The 13,474-nt window shown below is 43.7% G+C and overlaps 1 protein-coding gene across 5 annotated transcripts in view; it reads left to right on the forward strand.

The window, feature by feature from the left end:
* pak5 (p21 protein (Cdc42/Rac)-activated kinase 5) overlaps positions 1–13,474 on the forward strand; it is a 79,918-nt gene that overhangs the window by 49,981 nt on the left and 16,463 nt on the right. For all 5 annotated transcript variants that reach the window (XM_030404643.1, XM_030404640.1, XM_030404641.1 and 2 more), the window contains one exon: positions 12,618–13,457. In XM_030404643.1, coding sequence (XP_030260503.1) covers positions 12,618–13,457 — 840 coding nt within the window. The remainder of the gene's footprint in view (positions 1–12,617; positions 13,458–13,474) is intronic.

The raw sequence follows: 13,474 nt of genomic DNA on the forward strand, positions 1-13,474 counted from the left end.
GAAAAGTCCTTGAATCTGATGTTTGAGAAGGTGTGGGAGCTCTGTCAGAGTTTGGAGGCTCGCTAGCAGCTCCGCGAGGTTCTGCTGAGGCTCAGCGGTGTTTTGGGCTGAATGCTAATGCCAGCCTGACAACTGGAATGCTAACCTGCTGTTGGTATCAGCAGGTGTAATGTTTAGCTCGTTCACCGTTTCAGCACAGAAAAAAAAACACATAATGATAACGTGTGGCTTTGTTGAACTCATTCGCATTCATAATATGCCGTCAATCTAGCGTTTGATTGTGACCTTGACAGATACAGGATGAAAGGGTGTGTGTGTGTGTGTGTGTGTGGGTCTAATGAGTGTGTGAAGGAGTAGAAACCGAGCGTTGAATGATTACGGTCGGGGCGGAGATGTGATGTAGGAGTCTATAACTGTCTGACGGGCTCAGATTAATGAGCGCTGCTGTGTAATTAATCTATAGCGGGCAGCTGTCTGTTTATCTGTCTCCGGGTTGACAAGGAGATAAGTGAGGGACATCTAATTGATCTCCTCTTCTTCTTCTTCTTCTTCTGCTTCTTGCTCCCTGGATCGCCTTCCCTCTCTCCTCTTTTAGATCAGAAAGTTTCCCTGACAAGTGACAAGCCGCCTCTGAAACTCCTCGAGACTAAAAAAAAAAGAAAAGAGGAAGACCTCGCCAGAAAGCTCTTAGTGATCCCACAGCAACTGCAGTTTATTTATGCTGCTTATTATCTTAATGTTATTACATTTTCTAGACATTTCTGCCGGCTGTGTTTCTGCATCAGTCTAAATCTGCCAGCGCTTAAACCGATGGAAAAAAAAAAGAAAAAAAAAAAAAAAAGAAGAAGCAGGGTGTCCAGGCTTTACTGCGCTAATATGCTTAAGGTCTGGGATTTGGTCCGACTGTATATTTGTATTTCATTATGCTTCCACCACTAATCCATTTTGCTGGAAATCATCCCCCGTTCCATGCGTCGCAGCCTGTTTGACTCATGCATCCCGGGGCTTGTGGCTGAGGCTCTGCCCAGCTGAGGTCAGAGGTGACTGGGTCACGCTGGTCCCGAGCTGCCGGCTGGAGAGCTGTGGGGGGTCGGAGGCGACACATCAGGGGAGGAAAACACGGCCACAAACACGCAGCAGCTCATGTGAGGGGCTCCACAGTCCGCCCTCAGCAGCCTGATACACGTAAACAAACATGCACACGTTACATTTACTGATGCTGTACAGTCTGATACATGTGCACAAACATTCATCCTATTGAGCACGACTAGAGTCACAGGCTTGGATCTGTACCAAGACGGAATACAGTTTGCTACTGAGAGATAAGATATTGAATGAAGGCGGTTTGAATTCCCCACTTTTGTTTTGCTTCTGACCCTCAAAATAATTAGATGTCTCCCCCTCATGTGGATCCTGTTTCATTTCAATAGTTTTTATTGGTCTGAAGAATAAAAACTTAAAGAGATTAGAGAGAAGTGTGTAACTAAACATGTTTGTATTTATCTTGAGTCATTTTTTTCTTTCAGCTCAGTTATGCTTTTGTAGGCCTGTCACAATATATGCTTTTGTTGGATAATATAATGTCTTAGAAATAAATGCGATTAATGATAGTATTGTGATTTAAAGACCACAGATGTAATGTTGATATAACAGCATAATAATGCAAGTGCACCCATCGAAGAGCGATAGCATTTTAATTCTGAATAAGATTTGCACACTGGCTTTGAAATATGAAATCTTCGTAAAGATAAATAAAATGGACTGTCCTGCTCTTTTAACAAAACAAAATTGCAAGTAAACACAGCAGGTTGTAATTGTTGCAACAGCCCTTTAAGTGGATGCATAAATGTTTCGAAGCATTCAGCTATTAAAATTATTTACGAGAGCTCCAGAAATCTCCTACCAGTGAGTAGTGACTCGCAGCTACAGTACAGTTCCACCTTTGTGTTGTTCTGTAATAATTCTGACGGTAAATATTATAGTTTAACTGTAAAATGTGAGAATTCTGGTGAGTTTGAAAGACGTTGAATGATAAAACATAGCAACAACAAATCAATCTGATTCTAAGTGTACATAAAATGATAAATCGTCTGCAGTTATTTCCATCCGTCCTTTGTCTTCCCTTCACACAAGGTCGGATCCCAACGGCGGCAGGCAGTTTATTTTATTATTTTTAAACCTTTATTTAAGATTCTCAGAGAAATCATTGAGGTTAACCCTCGTTTACAACGATGCAGAGACTACACCTTGAAAAAAATACATCTCGAATATCACTTAAATGATTCATAGAGATTTAAGTGCCCAAATATTAAAGCTGTTAACAGAAGTTTGGGGAAAATATTTTATAAAAACTTTCCTTGATGTTACAATACACTGAAGCATAATGTTGGATACAATGAATGACGAGGTGAACGTGATGCTGTGGTCACCTGCTGTATCGAGGCCACATATTGGCTGTGCTGGAAGGTGGACATGATTGTAGTCCGTTACTTTACAACACTTAGGAGTCACTGCGGCTCAAACACCTCCTCGACTATTCTGGAAGTTAGAATATTTTTACTTGAAGGCTGAAGATATAAGAGTGAAACATCCTGATCGATATACAGTGACTTCTATTCTTCCCTTTCCCTCGTTCCTTTATCCACATGTGTACAAAGAAACACAAGCATTGGCTCTAAGAGGTGGTATTCGGCTTTAGCGGAGCTCTTTTCAGCTCCGATCACGTCCACCTATTCAATTAAACCCTGGGTGAGCAGGCCCTCCTCAGCATGTTGAGATGATGGTTATTACTGTAACTAACAGGCAGCAGGATGGCCTGAGGAAACAGGTCAGCTCACAGCCTATTAATCACGGAAATGCTCCAAAATCCTGCTCCTTGAATTATCACGCCCGTGTTTGCTAAGGCGTCGTCTTTGGTTCCGGCTAATAACATGTCAAGAAATCAGTGGAACCGCTCCGTGAGACCCTCGGCTCAGTAACACAGGTGGGTCAACCTGTCAGCCTGCGCACTGATCTGAGGTCAGATTCGACTGGGTTTTCGGGGTCAGGATTAGTCGTTCTAATTAATAACTGAGATCTGAGATATGTGCCTCAGGGGATCTTATTACCAGAAGCCTCACTGTACTTTGTCCCTTCATCAGTGAAATTAACCTCCACATCATTTTATTTCACGGTTATTTTGTAGTTCAGGCAGTAAATACTGTGTCCGACCAGCAGAGAGCAGCAGAGAATAAGACACTTCCTGCTTCTCCTTTACCTTTAGTTGACTTTCTAGACATTATTATGAAAACAATAAACATTTCTGGAGTTCTGGAGTCCAATCCTTCACACCGAATCCACTCAGACTTGTTATTTTTTATTTTTTTATTTATTTTTTGGCCTTTTATAGCTTTATTGATAGAACAGCTGAAGATATGACAGGAAACAGGGAGAGAGAGAGGCGGAGTGACACGATTTTTTTTAAGGACAAGACAACATTTCATATTTTTCTTACTGTCAACAAATCACACGATTAAAGCAAACAAATGGATCTCACTCATAAGTTGACCTAAAAACACATCAATGAGCGACACTGTTGCACCGGATGACACATTCCCTCATTATAATAAAACATGGCACCGTTATGTGTTTTGAATCCATCTCGGAAACATTGTTCTGCTGCCATGAATTCACTTGAGCACCACATATGTATCATTCCACAGCTTAAAATAGTCCCCAAGTAATGTACTATTTACTTGTCAGCTCAAAGTTCAAACAAGGTTTTAATCTTACACAGGAGGAGCGATCACAGAGCAACACGCAGGTCTGTTACAAAGCGAAGACTCAGAGTCTTATCTGTCTCTGTGGGTGTGTTTTCACTCTGATAATTCACCAAAAATGAAGGTCACAGGTTACAGATAACGTTAAACAGTTAAATTTAACATTCCTGTGTGAGACCTCAGTTCACATCTCTCTTCATGAAGTACCATCACAGATGAAAAGCATTTTCAGTTTTGGTCTTTTTGTGTGGTTTGTTGACGAGATAGGAAATATAGAATAACACCAACATTCAAGTCAAAAGTAATTTTCTAGCAACAAATGTACCTAAATGAAAATGTATTCTATGTTATTTTTATTTTTGATTATTACTTGTATCTACTTTGTGCCTGGGCCCCTCTTAATAAGCTTTTTAAGCTTCCTAGGGTGTCCCATTTCACATAAGATTATTACAGATTTAAAAGAGTATGTTGCATATGGTTTTAACTGATGTGAATAAAGAAATGAAATGAAATGAAATAAATATCAAAAATAAGAATAAAAAAAAAAAAATGCATATTTGTACATGTATGCATAATTGGCTTTTGCACACGAGACACTTGTTTTGTCTCCAACACTTTTCAAAAGCCTAATTTTGTTAAAAAGATCTGAAAAAAAGCTTTTGGAAAGAAATATTAACTCACAAATGAAGGTGCGCTGCATGCAAAGGTGCTTCTGACAGTAGATGATGGCATTGTTTGATTGACATGGTGTTTCCTGTGACTGATCTCAGTCGGTCAACGTTATTGATCATTGTGAGAATGTTTCTATTATCACATGTGCTTTTAATGCACCGTACTGCTGTTATTATCGACTCTGACCTCCATACTGATCCCCACGTAACATTAACTAAAATCACGTGTGTCGTAGAAAAAAACATCTCCTCATCTGAACCCTTTTCAACACAAAGTGACGCCCTTGCATGTATGTGTATATACTGTATATGGATCAAATGATTATGGGCCGGGACAATCATTGGATCCAATATTCAGGAATCAGAAATTCTGATCAAATGAATAAAAGTCGTGGAGAAGTGTGAAGTAATAGTCAGGTGAAGAACAAGTGCTTCAAAATTGTGCTATAGTTGTAGTTGATAGTGGCGCGTAAATACATTTTAGCTGCAGCAGTTGTTGCTCTTTCCACTTCCACCCAGCAGAGGGAGCTAGAGGATAAGAACACCTGATCTTCCTGCTCACCTGAATCATGTGAGATGATCTGTTCAAATCCACGATATCTTTCTGTGAGTTTGTGCATTGTTGTAAGAGATACGAACTCTTGTCTTGTACCTGATCACGCTACAGAACACACCCAGCTGTTTTGTTGTTGTTGTTGTTTTTTATCCCCCAGTGAATGATGGATGTCCCGTTTCACAGAAACAACGCCGTCACTCTTTGTGTATGCATCAGCTGTAGACGATGCTCCGTTTGATCGTCCATTCATCAGCGCTGTAGGTCGTGTTGGAGACACTCTGAGGAGAGTCGTGCCCGGTCTCTTTTGTCTGCCGTCTCAAGGGCTCTCCGATGTTTATCTTCCTCAGACGGCCGTGAATAAGCTCCTGTTCACAAATTGGTCACTGATGCAGAAGGATACTGCACTTCAGGAGTAGTAGTAGAAGTGTGTGCTGACTGTGTGTGTGTGTGTGTGTGTGTGTGTGTGTGTGTGTGTGTGTGTAGAATACCCCACGCATGCTTGTTCTCTGCAGTGTGAGTCGTGACAGCAGGGAGGCTCACAGAGACGGCGCTTTGGATTTTATACAAAAACAGGGAGAGGAAGAGGGAGAACGGTGCGACGTGGACGGAGGAAGAGGAATATTTCTGTTGCACTCAGACACGTACAACAGTTGATGTGTTACAGCCCGTCAGCGAGCACGCTCCGGTGAAAACAACACAACCTAAATGTGGTCGTGTTCTGGCAGGAGTGAGAGCCGAGAGTAGGTGTGTTGAGTAGGCGATGTTCTGCAGTGTGTGTGCGTGTGTGAGTGTGTGTGTTGGAGTCAGAAGGAGAGAGTGGGGGTGTGGTAGGTGATGAGCATCCATGTGTGACTAAAGACTCACCGATGGGAGGAGTTACACATCTGCCTCTGTTGTAGTGCATGTGTGCATGTCTCTAAACCTGTCAGGCTGTGTGTGTGTGTGTGTGTGTGTGTGTGTGTGTGTGTGTGTGTGTGTGTGTGTGTGTATTGGTTTGTGTGTGTGATTCAGTGTATGTTTAGGTGCCGGTTAGCAAATTCTGGAAAGGAAAACGTAGAGAATATCCTCACACACCGAACAGTCATGGAAACAGGTGATGTTTCAACCAGGCCTGAAAAAATTGATTTATCAATAAAGGATATCAGAAGTAAATGAATCAATAACTGTTTTAATACATTTAATTGTTTATCATGCACAAAAAAGTCAAACAAATGCACATCATAAATTGCATATATTTGGTGTCATCTGATGAGAAACTGTTAATTTAAATTAATCAGTGTTCAAGTGTCGGAAGAAAGGGAAGCAGAATCCAGTTTTCAGTTTATTTAGCACGTTTTTAAAAGGATTTTAGTGGCTCAAATATTTCAGTATTCTTGTCAGAAGGTCGAATAGCTTCAGAAACCTCCGACACCCTAGGGTGTGTGTGTCTGACCATTTCTGTAACCTCACGAATCAGACGACCTACCGACATTCACGCAGCTTCACACCGCGGTTGGCCAGCTGTGCAGAAATGAGAGAGGAACCAGGGTTTGAAATTCTCCGACTTATTCTATGATTAGTGCAACACCATGAATATTTTCCGAAGAGGCTGTTTTGCATCTTTATATCTGTATTCCAGCGAAACATCGTCCCTCACTTTTTTCCTGGGTTTCACTGGCTTTATATTCTGACAGCAAGTTTTACAAACTAACTGATCGAGCATAAATGGCCGTCCACGCCAAGAACAATAACTATAAATTATCAGTTTAAAAATCATTTTAACTCAGGTGGATGATGATGATGACGACGATGATGACTGTGGCGAACAATATCTTTTGGATCACTTTCAGAATGGTGAAACGAAAAACAGTGACAGCCAATTAAAACAGAATTTACAGGGCGTCACTTTCCCAAGTCTTTAAATACATATACAACATATTAGTAGTTTCTCATAAGTATCTATTGTTTTGTCCTCTTTGATGATCGGCAGGATAATTGACGTGGCTCATACAAAAGTGTGAATACAATTAGCCTTCAAAAGACGACAACCCTCGTGACAGACTGTCGGATTCTCCTCACAGCAGTAACACGTCATCAAAATCCAGTTTCCTCAAATCGTTCATCAGTGTGGATGATTGTTCTGGATGTGGACAGCCCTCAAACTTAATGAACCGTGGAAGGGTTCAATTAAAACATTAAACAAAAATCTACTTTAAAGTGTGGAAAAGTTGCCCGAAATGCAGTTTCAGAGCTAGAATCAAATGAAAAGCAGTGCAGAGGAGCCATGCAGCAGAGGCGCTCCTCCTCCTCCTCCTCCTCCTCCTCCTCCTCCTCCTCCTCCTCCTCCTCCTCCTCCAGCCCTCCAGTTGTCCCGGGACCCTGCTGGCCGGTGAAGCGCAGCCTCCAAACCAGGGTTCTGGCTAGGAGTCACGGGAAGGGCAAGCTCATTAATTATCTCTCCCTCTCTTCCTCCCTCCATCCTCCCATCACACCCTCCCTTCATTACCAGCAAGGTTAATCCCCCCCTTATCTCCCAATGAGCCTCATTTTTCATGGCTCCCTGTCTACGACACTTCCTCCCTCCCTTCCCTCGTCACCCCTTCTTCTACGACCGCGCTTCCCCTCCTCTTCCTCCACAGCTGCTCTTCGGAGTTTCTTCTTCTGTGTTTCTATTGCTTCACACTCCTACACACTCTCTTTCCTTTCCTTTCCTCTCCTTTATTTCCTCCCCTCTCCTCTCCTGTGCTTACCTTGAACAGGCCGTAGTGAGTGGAGAGAGTAGATCTATTACAGCTTATCACTAAAGGACAGGCCAACGCCGAGCGCCGGTGAAATATGGCTGCTGTCACAGCCGCCGCCCAACATAACCCGTGCACAGAGCTCGCAGAGCTGTAAGGACAGGGTGGAAGGAGGAGGGAGGAGAAGGGGGGAGAAGGGGGAGAGTACGGAAGCCAGTATCAGCCCCCTAATTCAAATTAATGGAAAGATTTTAAGACTTGATGCCGACCGTTTGACAGTGATTTGGCACACAATTAACCTTGTCTCCCTCTCCCCTCTGCACCCTGATCGCCTCCTCGCTCTCATCCGGCGCCGCAGCCTCGTTTCCTGCGACTCTCTCTCTCCTTTTCCCCCCTCCGTACCTGTCACGCTCCTTGACACAGTCTTATTGATTATCAACCAAATGGGGATGATGATGTTTTATTAGATAACTGACACTCCCTACTGTTGTATGCCAATTGAATTAGCTCCGATTCACCAGCATCCACGTAGCGTAACATGATGTGACTTGGCCTCATTTTCGATTTCACACGAAGCGCGTCACACGTAATGCAGTTTCAGAGGAAGTGCGAGAGTAATTCTCATGACAACACCGGCAGAAATGATCATTTGTAGCCGTCTTATTTGCATTGGTTAACAACGTTAATGTGACATCAGCGTTATTTTTTTGAGGAGAGCGCAGCAGAACAACACGAAGAGCGTTTGATTCTTCATGTCAGCCCGAGCACCGCAACATCTGTCCGGAGCATGATAGATTTCCACTCAGCGACCTGTTTAAAAGACCATCCGTCCTGCAGCCTCTGCCTCTCAGCCAGACTTTGCTCACTGCTTTTATAGACCATTTCACCTTGGGTTCCAGGTCACGGCACCAAACAGCCTATAGCTCTCAAACAGAGGAGAGCAACTGGAGTGTTAAAGAGGGAGAAGGGGAGGCGCACCAAGTAACGAAATAGAGAGGGGGGAGATGATGTGTGAAAGAAACAGTCGTAGTAATAAGAAAGAGGCTTTGTTTGAGCCTGAAACCTCTGCATTCAGATCGTTAGGAAAAGCATCATGAAGGGGACGACGAGCTTGTGGCTGCAAATCAGAAGATATAAGAAACTGAGTGTTGAAATAGGAAGAAAACAGTTAGTTAGCATAGCACCCCAACTAATTATCTAAATTGCTTGCAAACCTTTGGAACAGTTGCTTAAAATGTACCAGCTAGCACGACAGCTAACCTCAGTGGACACCCCAAGTCAGAATAAGGGTGTTTTCCTTGCTGTCCTTTAAAGGGATATTCCGGTGTAAGTTTAATCCATGGTCTAAATCGCCGTGAAACTATGTTAGACTCCCTCTCGAGAGATCAAGTTAGCAGACCGCTAATTTACGGAGTTTTATCAACCTCAGAAACGACCGCACGACAACAATACACTGCAGTAAACCGATCCAAATATAAACCGCCACCAAAAAGCCACAAATAATGCTCAGAACAGCACCAAACTTCAGCAACAGTACAAAAAGGGTCGCAGCACATAGTCCGGGGCATCTAACCTCCGCTAGCTTAGCTAGGGAAGCTATTGTGAAGCTAAAAACAGACTACAATTCTCCTCCATCAGCTTCCGGGTCGGGGAAGTCCCGACGCGACGATTACCGAGTGCGATTAGAAATGCTCAATTCCGTTCTTTTCCCTGTCCGCTCTTGATAATAACTGTTATAAACTGGCAGGTAAGACACATATGAACTTTGATTGCTTTTCCATGGAGTCAACTTAAAGTACAGTTGAAGCTCACAAGACTGTTTTGATCCAGCAGGTATTTGGTCTTAAAACAAAAGTATTGGGCAAACTGATGATGATGCTATAAGGAAAGTCTGGCACTCACAAAAGTAACCAAGCTCTAAGTATCCAAGAGAAGTATCACAGAAATCCACCTAATAGGTGTCAAGATTGTTCCCTCTGAATCATAAAAGTCAACTTCATGATTGATAGAGGATCACCGAAGACACTGAGATTCATCCTCAGGGGAACATCAATGTCTACACAAGATTTTATGGCAATCTATTCTATATTTGTTGAGATATTCAGTCAGGACCAACCGACTGACGTTGAAATTCCTGAAAGCTGCCAGCAGGGCTTGAAATGTGAAAAATGTAGAACTGTCAAGCTGCAAAAGAAACTTGATTTAACTCAAGAGCCCTCAGTCAACACCTCTGTCAGACACGTACTTATGGGCCAAACTCATTCCTTCTCAGATGAATGAAAAGGAAAAGAGAATGTCCATAATAATAAGAGAGAATATAACTTTTAATAGCTGCGGTTGCCTGGTTGAGTCACAATTCATCTCGTAGATAAATGAGATGAGAGGAAGGCAGTGGTGGTCTGCAGGTAGCTCGGAGAAGGAGTCTACATGTATCCCTGCGTCAGCACAATGTAGCTGAGAGTTGATGATTATCCAAGCTTTTTCTCTTCTCTGCCTCAGCACATGTGACACGGACCAACTACGGCAGAGACAAGTATGACAGTTGTGTGACAGACAGCGAGCGAGAGAGCTGTCAAAGGGCGTCAGAGAACTTGCTGATGTGACATTGTTGGGTTTAAGTGCAAGACTCAGCAAACACCTCCAGAGTTGGAAACGACGAACAAGTCTACATGTGGAAATTACTACTGAAAGACTCACTTTAAAACAATCAGCAGACACCTCAGCAACAGGATCATTAATCACTACTTGTTAATTTAATCTGTTGTTTGCTGTGAACTATCAAGTTAGCTTCACAGACCACATATCATATCCTGCAGACTCCAAAGTGCTTATATCTGATCAGCATATACAAATGTGTTCGATTTTCTAGTCGCCCGGAGCTTCATGCCACCACTTTCTACTTATCCCTCTCGCATCAGTTTTATTGCGTAGGGTACAGCGACAGTTTGCAAAAAAAATAAATGTTTCATTCGGTTAGAATTTCAAAATAAAGCTTGCAGGCAAACATTTCACATATTAGGGGTTTTAGACTGTTAATTTTGTGAATCGCTCATAATGTGGTTAGTTTTAGGAACTAAAACTGCTTGATTAGGTTTAGAACAAAATCATGGTTTAGCTTAAAAGAAGCACGTCATTTATGATAAGTAAATTGACATCAAACTAGTGATGTTTGACTTGTGGTTTTAACACAGGACTTATTCTAAGGTCTCCCAGATGGAAGTCCTGTCTTTGACCCACTCATCCACCCTAACCAGCTACTGATGTGAACTTTTCTTGCTCTTTATGCTACTGTGCTAGAGGGACGCCTCAAGAAATGACACCAGAGGGATATCTGCAGTGTCTACGCTGCCATAATTGACCCACTGGGAGTGAGAATGGGCTGGCAGTACATCTCTAGCTATGGCAGCGCTACTGGGAATCAAACCACCGTCCCTGTGAAACAGGCATCTAATCTAGCTACTTGAATCCAGTTCACTTTTCAGTCTGTTCCGTGATTGTTACAGCTTTGACAAACCCATTAATTTTCAAGGAAATACAATTTTTAGAATATTTGCAAGCTTGTGAAAGCCACACGAGTCGGCATTGACAGGTGGGTGGGTAATTTTTGTGCACAGGGAGCTGAGAACTGACTGAGACCATAAAAACATCAAGGTGCAAATACACTAAACATCTAAAGTATGACGGGCACTTCCATGAAGCACACAGAGCGTGTTAATCCAGGTAAAAGCAAGGAGGGAAATGGAAAGTGGTGATGCAAGAGCTCATATTTATCAAACAACCAATTGTGGATTGTGCAAAATATAACAAATGAAAAGACGTTGACTGGATGGATTTGATACTCGAGGTACTTAGAGGCTGTAATGCAAGTAAAAACCCGCTGAAACACGGACGAAAATACATTTTTTTTCCCCGTTTTGTTTGATCATCACAAAAAGCTCTCAGATAGATTATGTAAAAGTTTGAAAATTCAAATAATAATCCCTTCAGCTTGGCCTCCTCTCAGCACTCAGCAGTCACGCAACATGTTTCCATTGTTCTAACGCAGCGTTTCCTGTTCTGTCTAAGTGGAGGAGAGACAGGTAGATAAAAGCTGCGCGTCTGGCTTTTGCCATCACTCGCATGATTTTCACTGTACGGAGGTGGCAATCCTCGCAGTCCACAACACAAAAAAACGGCGGTGTAGTTCAGTCGGTGCTGCTGTAGCACCCGTTCCCCGTGACTCACGACACATCCGTGTAAAGGGCTTAACACAAGGTAGGAGGGGATAAGCAGCACCCCTGATGTTTAAGCTGCCTTCGCTTTGAAGCAGATGTGAGCATGTGTGTTCAGTCTCTCTCTCCTACTCGCTCTCTCGCCGTTTTTGTGTGTGTCATGCGCGTGCGTGGTGTGCTCGCGAACCTCACGAGCGCTAAAACCAAACGTCACGACTATTAATGTATCCTGATCATCCCACTGAAAATGAAGCTAATCTGTTGCGAGGGAAATGGGGCAGGAATTAGCTCCTTCAATCCACCAAGTGGTTTCTTTTTAGCATCTGTGGTATCCTGCCATTTATCTCCATGCATTCTGTAGCTGCATCCCGACTCACAACGACTAGTGGTTGTGTAGGATTGTGCCTGCCATTCTTTCAGATGACAAATGACAAACATTCATTGATTGCAAGTGATGATTAATTTCATACTTGTCACAAAGCCCTGATACACATGAATTGAAATTCCTGCCTGAAAATTGTTTATTAGTTGACCGAAGTTGATCTCACAGGAATTTCAATTCATCCCGTTCAGTTTTCAGTCAGGAATGATTCAACTGAAATTGAATGTACTGCAACCCAAAGTATCAGGGCTGTCTTCCATCGAGCTCTCAGGCAGCGGGCGCTCGTGTATGTTAAGTGTAAATGTGTTTGTTCTTCTCGTAGACTATTGTTCGAGGGAACCGGCCACCCAAAGATGCATCCATCAACGGCCTTCTGGAGGAGTTTGACAACATCTCAGTTACGCGCTCCAACTCCCTGCGTAAGGAGAGTCCGCCAGGCCCGCACCAGGCTGGAAGCAGCTCCAAACCCTCCAGCAGTGGTCATCCCAACGCCCCAGAGGAGAATGGATTCAATCATTACTACTCCCGTTACTCCTGTGACCTAGACACCTCCAGCAGGGACTTCTCTCTTGATCCCAGCAGGCCAGGCCTCTCCATAGATGGGGACTGGGCAGTTGGGAGACACTATCGATTCACCAAGCAGAATGGTCACTCACACCCCATACGCAGCCCTTTCTACCCGGATGCCATGCCCCAAAAATCAGACTATGGCAAACTTCCCCCGGACTACCACACCTACCTGGAGAGCAAAGTGCGCTCAGGAGATGAGGCGGCCTCCACGGTGGGGAGTGGGGTAGGCTCCAGCGGCTACTATCGGGCGTCTGTGGGTGGCTCGTCCAGCCAGGACTACAGGGACACTTCAGTAGGCACGCCATCCCGTGCCTCGCTGCACAGCGAGCAGATCAACTACCCAGACAGCGAGTGGAGCTACGGTGGCCTGCGGGACGAATACGACAAGCGACCTAAGAGCTCATATGTGGCACAGACCAGCCCCACACCAGCTATCAGACAGAGATCTCGGTCAGGGTCTGGGTTGCAGGAGCCAAATGTCCCCTATGCAGCCAGCGGAGCTTTCAAGAACCCTCCACAGGCCCACCCGTACAGCTCCTACACCTACCCTCGCCTCTCGGAGAGTCTCGCCAACTCACAGACCTTAACCAAGGTAACCACACCAAACAC

Source organism: Sparus aurata, chromosome 22, assembly GCF_900880675.1.
Source record: "Sparus aurata chromosome 22, fSpaAur1.1, whole genome shotgun sequence".
NCBI lineage: Eukaryota > Metazoa > Chordata > Actinopteri > Spariformes > Sparidae > Sparus > Sparus aurata.